The sequence below is a fragment of the Solanum dulcamara genome, chromosome 10 (genome assembly GCF_947179165.1).
Source record: "Solanum dulcamara chromosome 10, daSolDulc1.2, whole genome shotgun sequence".
Classification (NCBI taxonomy): Eukaryota; Viridiplantae; Streptophyta; class Magnoliopsida; order Solanales; family Solanaceae; genus Solanum; species Solanum dulcamara.
The window spans coordinates 60,840,906-60,862,498 of NC_077246.1; the positions used below are offsets into that span (position 1 = coordinate 60,840,906).

A 21,593-nucleotide genomic window follows, 5' to 3' on the forward strand; every position below is an offset into this window, starting at 1 on the left:
TACCGAGATTATCTTTATAGATTTGTTTTGTTCCTTTGTTTTGATTGTTGGTAGCAATGGACTTGTCATGGGCACCTCTTAGATTGTTGATAGAGGCTTCATAGAGTAGAGTGTGGAAGTATTGAATTGTCCGTTTTGACTAGTTTTATTCTATCTAGTTATTGATTGGGTATTTGTTTGGCCTTTGGCCCAAAAATTATGAATAGTATTCTTATAATGGAGTCTTCCGCCGATAGAATGTGATTGAATGAAAGTGTGACTGGACCAAGTGGTTATCTTGAAGGCCAGAAATGGCTTTCGAGTGCCGGCCACGTCTAGGGTACCCTCCCGGGGCGTGACAGTTAGATACCAAGAATTATTTGCAAACGAAATGTTGCAATTTGTGGATAAAACTGAGACATTGATAAAGACCAATAAGCATCAATAAAGTAAGATCTATGATACAATTGAGCTACAATTAACAACTGCCCAATTTTTTAGCGCACAGATCCTGATTTTCATGGACAGGCAACTTACTTTATAGCAAGCTTTACCACAAGGGAAGATACAGCCTTTTGATGATGAAACTATTCAAGAAACAATCACCATGAATTCCAAAACAGAGCTGTCAAGAGACTAGCTTCTTTTTTATTCTCAAGTTGTCCAGCTGCTAGCTTCTTAGTGAACTTTCAGCATTGGATATAAACATAGGCTAGATGGACCAGCTTTATTTGCATATCTAGAAGTTGAGTACATCCAACACTTGTTTGGGGGGTTGTTGGGGGGGGGGGGCACACATAGGGGAGGTAAGCGATGTTGAGAAAAACCAACCTCCTATGCCTGTTAATTCTTTTTGCACTTCAAAAGGGCAAGGGACAATGTTATAAAGGCAGGCCGGGGTATGATTTTGGCATAGCAGCATTAGAGCATTTGGTATTTCACTTTACTCGTAGGATAAGCCACTGAGTTAGATAATGACTGTCAAATCAAACCTAATATCATAGACATGCAAATTTAACAACTATTCAGAAACATAGTTTACTTATCAAATTTTGCTAATTACTACTGCAAATACTGATTAATTAAAAAAAAATCAGTGCATCTTGTACTTTGGCCATTGTAAACTAAACCAGAACTTACAGACATTCATTCACTAGATCTCCATTTATCGGTTGTCATGAAGATGCAGTCAATCGCAAATAAAGTAACAGAGGTAGTACACACTAAAAGTAAAAATACAATAAGCAATCCACAATTACTTCTCAAAGCACCAAAAGAACCACGTGATACAGCTACCTTTAAAAACAATGATACTAAATAATGATCCATAAATATTCTCAAAACACCAAAAGAATCACATGGTAAGGCTATCATTTAAAAGCTATGGTACTAAATAATCTTACAACTTACAAGTATACACCGTCAAAGCACATAATCTCTAAACTGCTTCGGCTAACATCTGATTGGCTAGGAATAATAAGCTGCATTCCTGAACAATCTGAACAGTAAGATGCCTTGTTGAGAAAGGATCAACCATGACCTATTGGACACAATGCATTTTTCTCTAGCATCCCTGAATGAATATGACTGCCCGAGTGAGCAAGATGAACACCATTATAGACATCAACATATGATGATATCCTCTTGAGAATTAAGGGATAAGTAGTATTGAGTAAACTTTCAAGAGGAAAGAGTGAGAATGCACCATCGTTAGAGGAGAAACTGTCAACTGGTTCTCTATAAAGAATTTCATCAAAGGAATAAAAAGCACAAAGATCAAGTTGTCAACTGTTATTCTATAAATAATTTAGTCAAAAGAATAAAAATCATAAGAGGTCTTTCATTATCCTCTACAAGGTGTCTCAGACTCTCCTACTTTCTTCCTACAGAAATGAAGTAACAAGTCAAGAATACAGCATGTATTCACCTTACCATCCGAATTCTTTTAAGCAGCCATTCAATGTTCTCTTCCAACATCTTTCTCCATGAAATTCTTACAAATACTTCTACGATCCATAACAATGTTAATTTTGAAACTTGAATATCTCCATATTCTTAAAATCCTCCAAAATATATAACCATTGATAGCATAAATTCTTATAACAAAGATGTATTACATCCTTGGGACAACTTTGGATCCAAGGACCTAAATTGGCTGCCACTTGTCTAAAGTTGATTGAAAGAATAGTTGCTACTAAAACCAATAAAAGTGAAACCTTCACCACTACACTTGCTAGTTTCTTTCCTGGATACCTTGTTCTTTAACTAGCATCCAACTTTCCTCATCATTGAACAAACAAAGATGACGATCGCCAACAAACTTGGCATATATGGCAACTTTATGCAGTCAGTTGTAGTCAAAATAACTCTACTATTATTTTGGGCCTAGCAGAAGCACAAACTTAAGTCAATACATGCACTACTTGTCAAAATATAATCAAAAAGGACTCGAATAATAGATTCATTCACCTGAGCTACTTTTCATATTCAGGCTTTATTGAGAATATTAACCCAAACAATGGCTTTCTATAGAGTATATATTGGATGTTTTACCCACATAGCACTTACATAATATATTTGGAGATCAACAAACCCCTTCTAATCTGAATTCTCATGTAAGGGAAATAAAAAAGGATGAAAAAGAAAGAACCTCTGTAACTTGAATAGAGTACAATCATTTTCAATTATGCAGTGAGATTTATTACATAGTTCACTTTATGACTGCAAACTATACATTGACCTTGCTTTTGTTAGCCAAAACGGCATAAACTTTGACAAGCTCTTCCTTCACCATGAAAAGTACGGAGGCTGCAAAGACACTCTGCACTATCTTTGTGCGCATTCCCTGATAGAAGCATCTGAATCCTTCATGATGAATCATCTTAATAATAGCATCCACCGTACCTGAATATCGTAATGAGACATTTCCACTAATCTCCTGCTTTGCTTGAAGCCTTGACTTCACAACCAACAACGGATATGTGCATACAGTTGCTCCAAGTTTAGCAAAGGCTCCAATTACAAAAACCTCCAAAGCAGTTATATTCTGCAAGTCTTTCTTCTTTGCAGCACGTTTAGCCCTTAACTGCTTTGACAAACTCTCAATAATCATGAACTGAATAGAGGGATTAGAAACCATGATCAATGATGGGATGACTCCTTTCCAGAATCCTGTAACTCCTGATTCATTATAAACCTCCCGTGCTGCTTGCAATGTCCCATAGCAGTGAGGTTTCAATGAATCAAGCTCAGCCAATTGTACTTCCAAGGAAGAAGCCGTCAAGACACTTTGAGAGGCTTCCTTTAATAAGGTTTCCCTTTTTGCCTCCACAATTTTCCTTTCTGCTTGTGTATGAGTCTGCATACGAGTAACAAGAACCCATATAGGGTTTGTCAGCAATACATTTACTGAACCTGCAAGTGCTGCCACAACGAGCCAAGAAAGCATCCCAACAGAACCATCCCCTCGGCCTCTTTTCTTATTTGCAGATGCTATAGCCTCAGCCCTGTTCTTGAAAACCTGGTAAAAATAGTAGTAGACACCCTGTGACACGGCAGTTCCAAGCAGAGAAGGCTTCAGGCCGCTGTAAAGCCCCGGCAAGCCTTCACTTCTAACCACCTGTAAGATTTGAAACAGGGCACTGCCACGAGAATCGCGGCCCTCTTTCAAGACTCTCTCAGTCTGCTGCCGTGTATTGACAGTTTGGAGGGGATATGTAATTATTTGTGCAATTATGCCTCCACCAGCTCCAGCCAGCCCATTAGCCAAGGCACTTGACATTATTCAGTCTTTACTGTGCAGAGTAAAGATAATAGTTGTGGCAGAAACACAAACTTCCTATGTAATCTCAACAATGGTTAGTAACCAGTCCTACACAACATTGATAATGCACTTGTTGGATTCAAGAATGCATACATTCCAAACAAACAGCTTGTTTGGATGGTTGCTACTTGTTGTACTGTATTGTTATATAAATTTTAAACTATCATATTTGTTTTGATTGTTATATAAATTTTATACTATCATATTGTTAATCCATTGTTATGTAACAAAAAAAATCCCATTTATATAATGATGATTTGGTGTGATCTCATGTTTGACTTATTTTTTCTCATTTTTCCTTTGTTTATTCTTTAACCTATATTTCTTATAACAACTCTAACTATATCCAAAGGTTGTATTCATGAACAATCCAATCCAATCATGGGTGAATTTAGGGGCAAATTTATAGCCTAGTTTAGGTCAACCTAGGTATTTTATGTACATATTTTCTAGAATTGATCTAATATTATTAGTTAAATATTGAATTATTTGACCAAAGAAACAAGAATCCATCAGCGCATACATGTTATAGAAATCCTAGATCCGTCTCTTTATTCAACCTTATGAAAGGATATATAACAACCATCCAAACAAGCGGTAAGGAAATGAAAGAATTTGACTTACTATTGAAAACAACAGATCCTGCCACAATGCTCATACTGGACAGCAACTAACTAACCGAGATGCCATCTCAATAGTTGGCATGCCTGGATTTGGTACAACACTAAAATATATATTCAATCATAAATTTACCCAATTTATGCATGCCAACACTGAGATAACATCAAGGTTCACTAATACTTTTGTTCACGTGTGATACTGAGTATGCAACTACACAATAACTAATCAAAAGATCGTCAAACCTAGATGTTATCTCAATTGTTGGTATGCCAGAATTAGGTAAAAAAAAATCCAAAAACTATACAATTATCACTTCAATCGGGCAGAGATTTCTTACCCAATATAGGCGCAACAACAATCCTTCAACACCGACAGTCGATTTTTCTTATTCAACAAAATGGTTGTTTATAAAACAGTGGCGGCGCTCTAATTGGGCAAAGGGAAAAAGATATTTTATAAGGGGATATTAGGTCAAAGGAGAGAGGAATAACGTGGGCTTTTCTTTTAACTTTTGATTTGATGTACTATAAGTTTGAATGTGGGCTGATGTTTCAGCTTTAGTTTGTGAGATTTGGGCTGCAATTAATCAATGAGGAAATTTCAAAAACAACCAGCACTAGAGATATATAGACCGTTTGGATGGGCAACTTATAAGCCTTTTTTTAGCTTTTGAACATGTTTATCTAATGCTAACTTTAAGCCATAAAGTTTTTAAAGTCAATCAAAAATAAAAAGTTAGGATTTCTAAGTGCTTAAAGTCATTTTGTTTGACCATGGAAATTACTTTTATATCCCTTATATTTTAACTAAATTTCCAAACTACCATTTTTATTCTAACCCTAAAATTCAAACATTTATTTTCAACATAAGCACTTTTATCCAAACACTCAACTGCTTATTTATAAAAATAACTTTCAGCACTTCAAAGTTCTAAAAGCACTTCATACATAAAAATTACTTTTTTTAAGCCCATCCAAATGAGCTCATAATTAGATTCTTTAGTTAATATTTCTCTAATTATGTTTCGTAATAATATATTAGAAAAAGGAGAGAGGCATGAGAGAGGCAAGTGAGATTTGGGAGAAAGGAGAGAGAAATACAAGTGATTTGTGTATCTGATTGATAATTGTATCACAAATACAATTTATACAATCAAAAATTAGATACTAGAAGGAGGAGAGAGGCGATCAATATCTGGGAGAGAGAGGAAAGAGATACAATTGATTTGTATATTTATATATCTGACAGATAATTGTATCACGAATATAATTGATTTATATCAACGAATATAATTGTATCAAAGATTATTGTATTCAATTCGTTGATGCAAATCAATTGTATCAAGTATATTAGTGAATACAATTTGTATCCAAAGACAATTTGTATCAACGAATACAATTATCGTTATTGTAATTTGTAAAAAAATTGTAATTGTATTCATCTACACATATCTATTGCCTTGTGTATTATATTCATGTGTTACCATGTGTGTTTGTGTTATCATTTGTATTTGTATCATTGATTGTTATCATTTGTATTTGTATTACAGAGGAAAAGGAAGAGGCAAGAGAGTAGAAAGAGGAGAGAGGTGAGCGAGCGAGCGAGAGAGAGTAAAGAGAGAGGAGAGGGGCGGGTGACGGAAGACAAAGAGAGAGAGAGAGAGAGAGAGAGAGAGGAGAGCGGGAGTGCAAAGAGATGAGAGAGAAATTAGCTGTAAAATCCTAAGTGTAGCTATGAATCGTAATTCTTGTATAGTAAATACATATCACATATTTGGCTTATGTAATTTTCCTTAATGACTTTTGTTGATACTGGGCTTATCGTGAATTTCAGGTGGAAATTACACGAAAAAAATCTTATATATACAAAATAGAGAAAAGGGTCAAAGTATCCATATATTTTTGTTTATTAATTAGTTAAGTTTATCATTCATCTATCTGAACAATTATACCCATAACGTTATGAAAATTAACAAGATTACCCCTCAAATAGATGGAATCTCACTAATTAATTAAATTATCCAATTTTTCTTAAATAATTTGAATCCTCTTTTTACCTGATTTGACCCACTGAATTAAAATTCAAATCTAATTCTGGTGGTCTTTTTTCTTCAATAAAGCATTGAAATTCAAAACGCATTCAATTCTTAATCAAATTGTCCCAAATTTGATATATGAACTTCCCAAAAAGTTTTTGACCTTTTAGAAAAATGCTTACTCAAAATAAAGCTCATTTGCAAAAAATCAAAACTTATATATTGAAGCTTTAGTGGAGCATGAATGACTGCCAATTGTGGTTTCAGTTTGTCCTTCAAGCTTAGAAGAACGAGATCAGTATTCTCAGGCACAAATGGTCTCTAAATCAATAATAAACCATCATAACTCAGTTTGATTAATATTGTCTTATCGTTTGAATCGATCCACGATGATAATCTCTGCATTGAAACCGGATGAATTGCGAATTTATAATTCACTTAGCATAAATTTTATAGTTTTGCGGTGTCCTCATTGTGTAGTTTGATAGATTTATGATGTTTTACTCTGAGTACAAATGATGATTTCAGAGGACCAAAGGAGGAGTTGAAGTTGAGGAGAGTCAAAACTTGACAACGTAGTCAAAATGCTACCCGCAAAGTAGGAATGTGGTCTGATTCCTTGTCCTAGAATGCGGTTAAGAACTAGATATGATTAAAGACATTTATTTATAATATTTTAGCTCCAAAATTCGAATTTATAAATAGACCTTTTCTAGGATTTTGACATACATTTTGTTATCTTTTATAATTTTTCAAAACTCTGATGGGGAGACCATTTCTAGAGTTCTGAAATACATTCTTTAATTTTCATATTTCATAGTTTTTGAGAATTCTAATTGGGAATACTATGAGATCAACATTGGGTATTCTAACATTGAAAGTATTGAGTTTTAATTCAAGAATCGGACTGTATCTCTCCATCATTTTCCTTGTAAGCTTAATGCTCTTTAACCATTACAATTTTGTTAATTCATTGTACGAAGCTATGAATAGCTAAATCTTATAATTCATACTAAATCTTCTCACAAAGGTGTTGATCATTGTGCATTCATAGTTACGTTCTTTCATAAATATTGCCTTTTTATGATTGCAAACAGTAAAACTTGCTTAATTTTAAACTTATTTGACAAAATAAGTTAAGGTTATTAAAAAGAATCCTTAATGAAAATTTATGAATATTAACCCCCGTCTAATAGCTTGAGCTAGTAATAGAAAAACTAATTTCTAACATATGATGAGGTTTACATAATACACACATAAGTGCCGAAAAGACTTAGGGTTATTTTTTTCTAATTCGGTTGAAAAACTTTAGAAGGTATATAGATTCATCAGTTTTGCACCACAAACACATTCGAATGAGTTGAATAGTGATTTATCTATTTGAATTTCAAAACATTTAAGGAACCACAACTCTAGTTCTTCTTTATCTATTGAAAACAACTTAGTCATACTCTTATTATAAATACATCCTAAACATTTCCAATAAACCTCCATTCGAAATAGTGATCATAAATTTAAATTCTTACGTAAATTATAATTTCTTGCCACACTCTCACTGAGATTCGATCCAACCTTGTTGAATTTTATATTTGATAATGACCTCTTTATACCAACTAAAAAAGTGTAATTTAAGTGACATCAAATTTCAACTTCGTTACCCGGGGGGTGTGGTTTAGAAATTACTTTTAGTGAAAGTTCATCTAGTGATCACTATTTCTCACACTCTTATTTGTTGTTTTTGTCTATTTCAGATTATATCTTCAGCATATGCCCCATAGATAGAGTCAATGAAATTTTACTTTAACTAAGGATTTATTTACTATATATAGCTCAATTAATTTAACTACATTGAATGCTAATTTCCTTAAGATTGAAAAATATTTTTTAAAACTATATGTACTTAATTCTATTTTCGTTAACATTAGTTTGATCAGTTAACCGTAATTTAACAAGTCATAAAAAATGCTTAACTCATTTTCTTTATGATAACTACAATCCTTACCAAGAATCATATGAGTTGAGTAGATAATTAATCTGAGTTAATTTAGCTTTAGTTTAGTTAATAATTTAGATGTCCTAATTAACCTTTGAAATGATTAGATGGTGACTTTTTAAGTTTACTAATTTAGGAATCACTAATATGTTGTACTCTGCTTTGATCCGATTAAAATGGGGTACAACATTTATCTCCAAAAACTTCACTAGCATATCATCAATATAAACTTCCATGATCATACTGATATGCTTTTTAGACATTCGGTTTACCAATCTTTAGTAGATTGCTCATGTATACTTCAAACCAAATGACATCACATTGTAAGAATATGTCTAATATAGTTAGTGGCAAAATAAGTTTTCTCTTAGTCTTTCGGGTCTACATAGATCTAATTGTACCTGGAGTACACATCGAGAAAATTCATAATTTCATGCCCCACGACGTCATTGATCATTTGATCAATGTTCAAAACAAGAGAAAGTTATTTGGGCACGCTTTATTCAAATCATTAAAGTTCGATACACATGCTAAACTTGTTTTGCATTTTAGGTACAACTACTACATTTTTAGCTATTTTGGAGATTTTACTTTCCAAATCAATCCTATATTTAGTAGGAGGGTTACCTCCTCTTTAACAAACATGTCCATTTCCAATCAGGAAAATGGGACACTTTTTTGTATTAGAAGAGGAAAATCAGATATGTCCCTAGCATGTGCATGGCTACCTACAGGGGTATACCTGTAATGTCGAGATCGATGATACCAGTAAAACAATTGGCATCAAATTTAAGAAAATTTATAAGTGTTTCTCTGAGGTTGAGATTCAATTCATGCCTATATATACCTCCATTTACGGAAATCGACAAAAAAGATTATTTGCTCTAATTCTTTTGTTGTTGATTTGGTCGCATCCTGATTGAGACATGTAACAAGAACTTTATACTTGATATCATTCCTTATCTATCTTCATTACCTCTGGCAACTCTTCCCATGCCTCGTTTTGAAGGGAGGACTCTAATTTTTGTAATTACTATTTGGTGTTCGATTGTTCCTTCCCCAGCAATATCACATACATTTCCCTTGCAACTACAAAGTTTCCCTTGATCTCATTTACTCCGTTTGGAATTGAAATTTTATCACTTGGTGGTATCTGTTGGGGTGTGAGGAAGCACCACAACTAAAGTTTGATATGATGAAAATATTGAAAATAAATTGGACACGAGAATTTTACGTGGAAACCCCTCTAAATGATAGAAAGGAAAAACCACGGGGTAGAAGGATCTCACTATTTAATATGGAGTACACAGCTCTCAAATACAAGGAGAAAACAACAATTAACACTTCTCTCTTGTAAAAGGAACAACTACTAAAGAGGACACTCAAGACTAAAATATTTATCTTGGTGTATAACTCTCTTTTTATTCTTACTCTCTCTTTCTGGATTTTTGGATGATCTAAATGAGGGAAGAGTGCCCTCTATTTATAACAGCCAAAAATGCGTAAAAAGAATGAAAAACGTGTAAGGAAAATGAGGAAAAAACTGACAATTGAAAATGTAAAAAGGGAGGCTTCTTTCGGCTGCCCCTTTTTAATTACTTTCGGCTGCCCCCTTTTTTTGACTTTTTGCATTCCCCTTTTTTTTGACTTCTTGCATTCTCCCACTTGAAGATTTAATTGAGAATCAATTAAGTCTTCACACCATTCTTTCTACCCAATTACTGCAATGTTACGTTTCTGCTAGGCCAATATGAGATCGACACCATATGAACTTGTTACTGTTGATCGGCTTTGTAAACATATCTGTCAGGTTGTCATTAGTGTGAATTTTCTGAATATCCACACTGCCTTCTTCCACCTTCTCACGAACAAAGTAATACTGAACTCGTATATGTTTTGTCCTTGAATGAAATGCCGGATTCTTTGCAAGATGCAAAGCGCTCTGACTGTGACAAAATAGAGCAACCTTTTCTTGTTTGTGCCCGAGTTCCTCCAGTAACATCTGCATCCATATTGCCTCTTTACTAGCTTGTGTAGCTGCTACATATTCTGCTTCCGTCGTAGATGTAGCCACGATAGATTACAGTTTTGAAACCCAGCTTACAACTCCTCCAGCAAGAGTAAACACATAACCTGTGGTGGACTTGCTTTTATCAAGATCACCTGCATAATCTGAATCAACATAACCTTTAACAGTAAAGTCTGATCCTCCATAACACATCGTAACATCTGAGGTACCCTTGATATATCTCAGGATCCTCTTAACAGTATTCCAATGCTCTCTACCAGGATTAGCCATGTATCGACTAACCACTCCCACTGCTTGTGCAATGTCAGGTCTTGTACATACCATGGAGAACATTAAACTTCCCACTGCTGATGCATACGGTACTCGAGACATCTCCATCCTCTCTGCTTCATTGCTAGGACTCATACTTGAGGATAACTTAAAATTAATAGGAAGTGGGGTAGAAATTGACTTATAGTCTTGCATCTTGAAGCGTCTCAAGATTTTCTTCAAGTAGTTCTTTTGAGAAAGCCAAATCTTCCTATTATTTCTGTCTCAGTGAATTTGCATCCCTAGAATCTTGTTTGCTGGTCCTAAATCCTTCATTTCAAACTCCCTAGCCAACTGTGCCTTTAAATTTGTGAGACGATCTTTGTTGGGGCCTGCTACCAACATGTAGTCAACATACAACAGCAAAATAACAAAATCGTCATCACCAAATCTCTTGTAGTAAACACAAGGATCTGAACTATGTCTGTTGTATCCAAGGCTTATAATGAAGGAATCAAATCTCTTATACCAACATCTCGGTGCCTGTTTGAGACCGTATAGAGATTTGTTCAACCTGCAAACCAAGTTCTCTTTTCCCTGTTCTTCAAAACCTTCTGGTTGGAGCATATAAATTTCTTCTTCAAGCTCTCTATGAAGATATGCAGTTTTGACATCTAACTACTCTAAGTACAAGTCAAATGTAGCACACATCGCCAGGACCACTCGAATTGTTGTGAGTCGAACCACTGGAGAAAATATCTCATTGAAGTCGATACCTTCTTTCTGAGCGAATCCTTTCACCACCAATCTTGCATGATATTTCTCCACTTGATCATTACCATTGCGTTTGATCTTGTAGACCCATTTGTTTCCAATGGCCTTCCTTCCTTGTGGTAATTGAATAAGATCCCATGTTTTATTTTTATGGAGAGCTTCAATTTCTTCTTGCATTGCTGCCACCCATAGAGATGATTCTTGGCCTTTCATAGCCTCGTGAAAAGTTGAAGGCTCTCCATCTTCTGTTAGTAGACAGTATGCAATATTACTCTCCATAGAATAATCTGAGTGCCAAGCTGGTTCTCTTCTCTCCCTAGTTGACTGTCGAACTTCTGGAGTTTCGATCTCAGCTTGCTTTTGTTCTTCATGCTCTGGTGCTGCTTTAGAAGAAACTGGAACTTCTTCTATTTCTTCAACTTCAACTGTAGTAGTCTCTGATTTTTCTTTTGAAGTGCTACCTTCTTTTGCTTGTATATTGTTCTCAACAAATACAACATCCATGCTGATTAACACCTTGCGGGCTGTGGGATCCCACAAGCGATACCCCTTAACTCCATCAGCATACCCTAAGAAAATGCATTCCCTAGATTTTGGATCCAACTTTGATTTTTCTTGGGTGTTGTACATAACATAAGCAGGACTTCCGAATATATGTAAGCGAGAATAATCAGCTGGTTTTCCTGTCCACATCTCCATTGGCGTTTTCAGATCAATTGCGGTTGATGGTGACCGATTGATCATATAACAGGCGGTTTTGACTGCTTCTTCCCAGAATGGTTTTTCCAACCCTACAGTTGCCAACATAGCTCTTGTCTGTTCCAACAAGGTTCTGTTCATCCGCTCTGCTACTCCATTTTGTTGTGGAGTATATGCCACCGTGAACTGCCTTTTAATACCTTCTTATTTACAGAAGTTATTAAATTCATCACCAGTGTATTCACCTCCATTATCTGTCCTCAAACACTTGATCTTTTTCTCAGATTCAAGTTCCACCCGCGCTTTGAATTCTTTGAAAACTGAAAAAATATCTGCCTTCCTCTTGATTGGATACACCCAACTTCTCCTAGAGTAATTGTCGATAAATGACACGAAATATTTCGCTCCTCCTAGAGACTCCGCCGGTGCTTGCCAGACATCAGAGTGAACCAGATCCAGTATTTCCTTGCTTTTAGCAGAAGAACTGCTAAACTTCAGTCTATTTTGCTTACTGGTAACACAATGCTCACAAAAGGATAGTGAAACCTTTTTGAGCCCTGGAAGAAGTTTTTTCTCAGCAAGAATCTTCAAACCTCGTTTCGACATATGGCCAAGTTTACGATGCCACATCATCGTTGATTCTTCAAATGAACTTGCTGACGCGGTTGATGCTTCTCCTTCTTGGTGTTTTTCACCTTTAAGCACATATAGATTTGCAGTAAATTTTTTTGCTTTCATCACTACAAGCGCTCCTTTGGATATTCTCATGACTCCACCACGAGTCTTATACGAACATCCATTATCATCTAGTTTTCCTAAAGACAATAGATTCTTCTTCAAGTCTTTTACATGTCGTACCTCCTGGATGGTGCGAACTGTGCCATCATACATCTTTATTTTGATGGAGCCAATACCAATAGCATCCAAAGCATGATCGTTTTCCATGAACACAGACCCTCCTGAGATAGGATAATATTGATGGAACCATTCTCTCCTGGAAGTCATGTGCCATGTTGCTCTTGTGTCCATGATCCAGACATCAGCGAAATGTTTTCTGCCTTCATTATTTGATATTGCCTCACTACATAAAATATCGCCATCATCCAAGGTACATGCAACATTCCCTTGAGCATTTGATGGCTCAGGGTTTTCACTCTTCTTCTTGAATCGACAATCTTTCTTGAAGTGCCCTTTCTTGCCACAGTTGTAGCACTTGATATTCTTCTTACTTCTTGATTGAGATCTGCCATGATTGTGACTCCCACTAGGGCCACGTTCCGTTGGTCTTCCTCTCACCATTATCAAGGCTTCAGCTTGCTGCGAACTTGCTTGTCTGTCTTCCTTATTTTTGCGCCGATTTTCTTCTTCCAAGACAACGACTGCAATTTCATCAAAAACTAGTCTGTCTGTATTGTTCGTCAGGTTGATGATGAGTTGATCATATGAATTAGGTAGACTTTGAAGTAGAAGCTCCGCACGTTCAGTCCCCTCTATTTTGCAACCCATTATTGTAAGTTGCGAAAACAGAATATTCAAAGTATTGATGTATTCAGTAACTGACATGGATTCTGCCATTCGAAGAGTATACAATCTTCTTTTTAAGAAGATTTTATTATGCAAAGACTTGGCCTCATACAACCCCGTAAGAGTATCCCATATTTCTTTCGCCGTCCACTTTTCAGCCACACTAGACAACACTTGATCTGCTAGTGCCAAATATAGATCAGCAACTGTGTTGCTGTCTATGTCATTCCACTTGCTGTCATCCGTAAAATCTGTGGGTCTGCCTTCAATTGCAGCTAAGCAATTGTCCTTTTTCAATATCGCTTTTATTTTCATTTTCCACAATGAGAAATTAGTTCCACTGAATTTTTCAACGTCAAACTTTGTTGTACTCGACATTGTTATTTGCTTTACACCCTTCTAGATCATTTCTGAATATTTTTGGGAACAATCGTGACAAACTGTACCGTCACTGAAATTTACTATTCACGTGAATAGTATTATTCATCGAATTTTACTATTCATGAAAAGTTACTATTCACAGATAGTACCTTCGCATAAAATAGACAGAATAACCGAGGGCTTTGATACCACTGTTGGGGTTTGAGGAATCACCACAACTAAAGTTTGATATGATGAAAATATTGAAAATAAATTGGACACGAGAATTTTACGTGGAAACCCCTCTAAATGATAGAAGGGAAAAACCATGGGGTAGAAAAATCTCACTATTTAATATGGAGTACACAGCTCTCAAATACAAGGAGAAAACAACAATTAACACTTCTCTCTTGTAAAAGGAGCAACTACTAAAGAGGACACTCAAGACTAAAATATTTATCTTGGTGTATAACTCTCTTTTTATTCTTACTCTCTCTTTCTGGATTTTTGGATGATCTAAATGAGGGCAGAGTGCCCTCTATTTATAACAGCCAAAAACGCGTAAAAAGAATGAAAAACGTGTAAGGAAAATGAGGAAAAAACTGGCAATTGAAAATGTAAAAAGGGAGGCTACTTTCGGCTGCCCCTTTTTTTTGACTTTTTGCATTCCCCTTTTTTTGACTTCTTGCAGTATCTTGAAGGTATGATCTTCATGTGTGGACCCATGGCCTTCCTACGATAACATTGTAACATCTCTCCATCAAGGACGTCATAGTGAATTGCCTTGACCATCCCTTCAACGTTTGTCTGCAACTCGATCTCCCCACGAATGGTCTGACAAGTCATATTGAAGCCAACTAACAATTTAGTGGTTGATATTATTTTGTACGCTAACTCTATCTTATCGATAATCTATTTGTGGATAATATTTGTTGAGTTACCTAGATCAATAAGCAGACACTTAATATTAAAGTTATCAATATTTAGAGCAGTAACCAGAGCGTCACAATCTTGATTTTGTTCATTGAAGAAAATTGCCTTTACATCAAAATCTTATTCCATTTGAGACTTTTTTTTTCATAATTAACTGATAATTTAGCTTTCTTGAGGTGAATACCGTTATCTTGCTATTTTTTCACGTTCGATAATCATTTAATTTCTCTTCGATGGATGAGGATTAGTGCAGCCAAGTTGTTCTTTCCATTTTTGCAATACGACATTCTAGCAAGTGTCTTTGGTGATCACCGACTTCTATTTCCAGCGTGGTAACACATGTTGGGTGGAGAAAGCACCGCAACTAAAGTTTGATATGATAATTAATATAAAAAAAATTGGATACGAGAATTTTACGTGGAAACCCCTCTAACAGATAGAAGGGAAAAACCACGGGATAGAAGGATTTCACTATTAAAATATGGAGTACACTACTCTCAAATACAAGGAGAAAATAATAATTAACACTTCTTTCTTGTAAAAAGAACAACTACTAAAGAGGACACTCAAGACTATAATATTTATCTTGGTGTATAACTCTCTTTGTATTTTTACTCTCTTTTTTTGGGATGATATAAATGAGGGCAAGAGGCCCTCTATTTATAGGAAACAAAAACGCATTTTTGTCAAAAGAGAAAACGCATTTTCTATGCGTTAATTTGTCAAAAAACAAAAAACGTGTTTTCTGCCAACCCTTTGTCAAAAGTTGCATCTTCCTTTTCATTTTGTCAAAAGTTGCAACCCCTACTTTTGACTTTTGTTGCATTCTCCCACTTGAAGATTTAATTTAGAATCAATTAAATCTCCACACCATCCTTTCTATCCAATTACTGCAATGTTATGTTTCTGTTAGGCCAATAGAAGATCGACACCATATAAACTTTTACTGTTGATCGGCTTCGTAAACATATCTGCCAGGTTGTCATTGGTGTAAATTTTCTGAATATCCACACTGCCTTCTTCCACCTTCTCACGGACAAAGTGATACTGAACTCGTATGTGCTTTGTCCTTGAATGAAATGCCGGATTCTTTGCAAGATGCAAAGCGCTTTGAGTTTCACAAAATAGAGTAACTTTCTCTTGTTTGTGCCCGAGTTCCTCCAGTAACATCTGCATCCATATTGCCTCGTTGCTAGCTTGTGTAACTGTTACATATTCTTCTTCCGTCGTAGATGTAGCCACGATAGATTGCAATTTTAAAACCCAGCTTACAGCTCTTCCAGCAAGAGTAAACACATAACCTGTGGTAGACTTACTTATCAAGATCATCTACATAATCTGAATCAACATAACCTTTAACAGTAAAGTCTGATCCTCCATAACATATTGCAACATCTGAGGTACCCTTGATGTATCTCAGGATCCTCTTAACAGTATTCCAATGCTCTCTACCAAGATTAGCCATGTATCGACTGACCACTCTCATTGCTTGTGCAATGTCAGGTCTTGTACATACCATGACGAATATTAAACTTCCCACTGTTGATGCATATGGTACTCGAGACATCTTCATCCTCTCTGCTTCATTGCTAGGACTCATACTTGAGGATAACTTGAAATTAATAGGAACTGGGTAGAAATTGACTTACAATCTTGCATCTTGAAGCGTCTCAAGATTTTCTTCAAGTAGTTTTTTTGAGAAAGCCAAATCTTCCTATTATTTCTGTCTCGGTAAATTTGCATCCCTAGAATCTTGTTTGCTGGTCCCAAGTTCTTCATTTCAAACTCCCTAGCCAACTGTGCCTTTAAATTTATGAGACGATCTTTGTTGGGGCCTGCTACCAACATGTCATCAACATACAACAACAAAATTATAAAATCTTCATCACCAAATCTCTTGTAATAAACACAAGGATCTGAACAATGTCTGTTGTATCCAAGGCTTATAATGAAGGAATCAAATTTCCTATCCACATCTCTATTGACGTTTTCAAATCAATTGCGGTTGATGGTGACCGATTGATCACATAACAGACGGTTTTGACTGCTTCTGCCCAGAATTATTTTTCCAACCCTACAGTTGCCAACATAACTCTTGTTCGTTTCAACAAGATTCTGTTCATCCGCTCTACTACTCCATTTTATTGTGGAGTATATGCCACCGTGAACTGCCGTTTAATACCTTCTTATTTACAGAAGTTATCAAATTCATCACTAGTGTATTCTCCTCCATTATCTGTCCTCAAACACTTGATCTTTTTTTCAGATTCAAGTTCTACCCGCATTTTGAACTGTTTGAAAACTGAAAAAACATCTGACTTTCTCTTAATTGGATACACCCAACTTCTCTCGGAGAAATTGTCAATAAATGACACAAAAATATTTTGTTCCTCCTAGGGACTCCATCGGTGCTTGCCAGACATCAGAGTGGACTAGATCTAATATTTTTTTGCTTTTAGCAGAGGAACTGCTAAACTTCAGTCTATTGTGCTTACTGATAACACAATGCTCACAAAAGGGTAGTGAAACTTTTTTGAGCCCCGAAAGAAGCTTTTGCTCAGCAAGAATCTTCAAACCTCATTCCGATATATGGCCAAGTTTACGATGCCATATCATCATTGATTCTTCAAATGAACTTGCTGACGCGGTTGATGCTTCTCCTTCTTAGTATGTTTCACCTTTAAGCACATATAGGTTTGCAACAAATTTTTCCGCTTTAATCATTACAAACACTCCTTTGGATATTTTCATGACTCCACCATGAGCCTTATATGAACATCCATTATCATCTAGTTGTACCAAAGATAATAGATTCTTCTTCAAGTCTTTTACAGGTCGTACCTCCTGGATGGTGCATATCGTGCCATCATACATCTTTATTTTGATGGACCAAATACTAATAACATCCAAAGCATGATCATTTTCCATGAACACAAGCCCTCCTGAGATAGGATTATATTGATGGAACCATTCTCTCCGCAAAGTCATATGCAATGTTGCTCCTATTTCCATGATCCAGACATCAGCGAAATATTTTATGCCTTCATTATTTGATATTGCCTCACTATATAAAATATCGCCATCATCTGAGGTACATGCAATATTTCCTTGAGCATTTGATGGCTCAAGGTGTTCACTCTTCTTTTTGAACCGACAATCTTTCTTGAAGTGTCCTTTCTTGCCACAGTTGTAGCACTTGATATTCTTCTTACTTCTTGATTGAGATCTACCATAATTGTGACTCCCACTGGGGCCACGTTCCGTTGGTCTTCCTCTCACCATCATCAAAGTTTCAGTTTGCTGCGAACTTGCTTGTCTGTCTTTCTTATTTTTTGCGCCGATTTTCTTCTTCCAAGACAGCGACTGCAACTTCATCAAAAACTAGACTGTTTGTATTATTTATCAGGTTGATGATGAGTTGATCATACGAGTCAGGCAGACTTTGAAGTAGCAGCTCCGCACGTTCAGTCCCCTCTATTTTGCAACCCATTGTTGTAAGTTGCGAAAATAGAGTATTCAAAGTATTGATGTATTCAGTAACTGACATGGATTCTGCCATTCGAAGAGTATACAATCTTCTTTTTAAGAAGATTTTATTATGCAAAGACTTGGCCTCATACAACCCCGTAAGAGTATCCCATATTTCTTTCGCCGTCCGCTTTTCAGCCACACTAGACAACACTTGATCTGCTAGTGCCAAATATAGATCAGCAACTGTGTTGCTGTCTATGTCATTCCACTTGTTGTCATCCGTAAAATCTGTGGGTCTGCCTTCAATTGCAGCTAAGCAATTGTCCTTTCTCAATATCGCTTTTATTTTCATTTTCCACAATGAGAAATTAGTTCCACTGAATTTTTCAACGTCAAACTTTATTGTACTCGACATTGTTATTTGCTTCATACCCTTCTAGATCATTTTTGAATATTTTTGCGAACAATCGTGAAAAACTGAACCATCATCGAAATTTACTATTCACATAAATAGTACTATTCACAGAATTTTACTATTCACGAATAGTACCTTCGCATAAAACAGACAGAATAACCGAGGGCTTTGATACCACTGTTAGGGGGAGGAAGCACCGCAACTAAAATTTGATATGACAATTAATATGAAAATAAATTGGACACGAGAATTTTATGTGGAAACCCCTCTAACAGATAAAAGGGAAAAATCATGGGGTAGAAGGATCTCACTATTAAAATATGGAGTACACTGCTCTCAAATACAAGGAGAAAACAACAATTAACACTTATCTCTTGTAAAAGGAACAACTACTAAAGAGGATCTACAATATATATCTTGATGTATAACTCTCTTTGTATTTTTACTCTCTCTTTCTGGGATGATATAAATGAGGGCAAGAGACCCTCTATTTATAGAAAACAAAAACACATTTCTGTCAAAAGAAAAAAATGTGTTTTCTACGCGTTAATTTGTCAAAACACAAAAAACGTGTTTTCTGCCGACTCTTTGTCAAAAGTTGCATCCTCCTTTTCACTTTGTCATCCTTTTCACTTTGTCAAAAGTTGCAGCCCCTACTTTTGACTTTTGTTGCAACACACCCCGTCATATTTATGAGGATGTTCACCGTGAAGTGTAGAACATCACCGATTTCACTTCTCTATCTTTTCGTCATAGAAGAATTTTGCAAAATAAAAATATTTAAGCTAGTAAGGTAAAGTTTACCGAGTTAAATTAATATATAGTTGCTCTGTCCTCATGATGTCATCAAATTATTTATCCTAAAAAGATACAGTCAAATTTATATAATGTTAAGAGCACACGTCTCAATTTAATTATTTGTTAGGTTCGTTTACTAGTTTTTTGAACATTAATGACTTTATTGAAATAAAATAAATAGAATGAAATCAAATATAACAGAGTGAGAAGTATAGATCCAAATGTTTTTATGTGTTTACAAGCATGTTTGGGAGCTCCGGTCCTAATTCCGAGAGTATTTTTTGTATGAACATGCTAGACAAGGACTTGAACAAAAACAAAATTAAACTTGGAGCTAAAGAAAATAAGGTGTTGTTGTTGTATTGCTAAGATTCAAAATGCCTTTGCAAACGAATGGAGTAAACTATTTATAGGCTACAATGACAAGACCTTAATTAGACAATGAAAAAGTTTCACTAAAGCCCTAAAGTACTAAAGTCAATGATCTTGCACCATGTGACAATGTCGTTGCTGGTGCCAATAAATATTCTTGCCACATTCAGATCCGTACGAACTCGTCCCCGAATTTGTATCTTCAGACATCTTTTCCTCCTTTGTCTTTACTTTCATGTCAACAAAGGTATGAATACCAGACCTTTCTCAAGGATAGCTCTTCGAGAAGTCAATCTTCCAAGACTTCGTATATCCGTCAAATCACATCTACATGTGTCCAATCTTTATTGTGCCTAATGGCCTGGACGAGTTCCCCCCAATACAATTGGGATATCGTCATTTCCTATGTGCACGAGGGATCACACAAAATCAACATCTTCAAGCTTAACTTTAAGAAAATGACAAGTTACGTAGTTTATAAGATCAATCGAATCACATGTTAATGCATCTAATAGTCTAAGAGCTTGCTTGCCACAATCTTATTGGGTCAAAAACAAATTTGTAGGGTGTATTTTAATGACCTTGGCAAATGCCGGTTCAAGAGCATTCTTAGCATTAAGTAAGCAACATCCATTTCTTTTCGTGTATCAGAAGTTACACATAATGCAACAATACTTGTTCTTGAAGACTTTAGGACCATAATCTAAGGTGACAATATCATGTCTATCAAATACTTAATGAAACAATTCTTCAATATGCACTATATTTACCAGAGAAATGACTAATTTCATGAGAAAATACAGGGGTTGTTTTCCCAAGGAATAACAACTCTCCTCAGTGTATTTTTTCAACACTCCGTGGATTTCGGCTAGATTTAAATTAACAAGGTGCGGTTTGACCTAAACAATGATAAATCATATATACTAGAATATATGTTAAAATTGATATCTAAGTGTGCACTAAGTGTACAATAAGATTGGAGTTGAAAATGATTGTAAATATGAAGTTTGAGAAAATTATATCATCATGCGGATAGCATAAGTAACATATGATCCGCATGTGAGGTATGGGAAAGTTGAAAAATACAAGCTACAAGTGTTGAGATCCGTATGTCACATCGTATAATGGGGTCTAAAATGGGTGAAAACCTAAATTTTAGAAGTTGACATGCGCAAGCTACATATGGATCGCACATTGGACATACTGTAGCTACATACTGCTCGGACATTGGACATGCGAAAGTTACATATTGGTCACACATTAGACATGCGGACTGGCCACATGTCAAACGTCAGTTAAAGTACTGAAAGTTAACATCTTAAACGTTCTGAAGTTTGAATTACGAGGGCTACATACACCCGTATAATGGACATACAAGCCTCACATTGAACTGTTTATGGAGTATTAAAGGCTGGAGATTTTTGAAGCTTCAGGTGTTGATATATGGAGCAACATACAGACTATATGTTGAGTCAATGATTGTCTAAATTTGACTTGGTTCAGAAGTCAACATGCGAG

At 35.7% G+C, this 21,593-nt stretch overlaps 1 protein-coding gene across 6 annotated transcripts; it reads right to left on the reverse strand.

Annotated features, from left to right (window-relative positions):
• Positions 1 to 2,616: 2,616 nt before the first annotated feature.
• On the reverse strand, positions 2,617 to 4,907 carry LOC129870343 (peroxisomal nicotinamide adenine dinucleotide carrier-like). 6 transcript variants are annotated; one of them, XM_055945083.1, is made up of 3 exons: positions 4,761 to 4,907; positions 4,427 to 4,509; positions 2,617 to 3,817 (listed from the first exon to the last, which is right to left on the reverse strand). In XM_055945083.1, exon 3 carries the CDS (start codon positions 3,758 to 3,760, stop codon positions 2,708 to 2,710), a length of 1,053 nt encoding a protein of 350 aa, XP_055801058.1. In that variant the 5' UTR covers positions 3,761 to 3,817; positions 4,427 to 4,509; positions 4,761 to 4,907; the 3' UTR covers positions 2,617 to 2,707. The 6 variants fall into 6 exon arrangements, with proteins under 6 accessions (XP_055801058.1, XP_055801059.1, XP_055801060.1 ...); XM_055945084.1 differs by having other exon boundaries at positions 2,617 to 3,850; XM_055945085.1 differs by having other exon boundaries at positions 4,427 to 4,526.
• Positions 4,908 to 21,593: the final 16,686 nt, after the last annotated feature.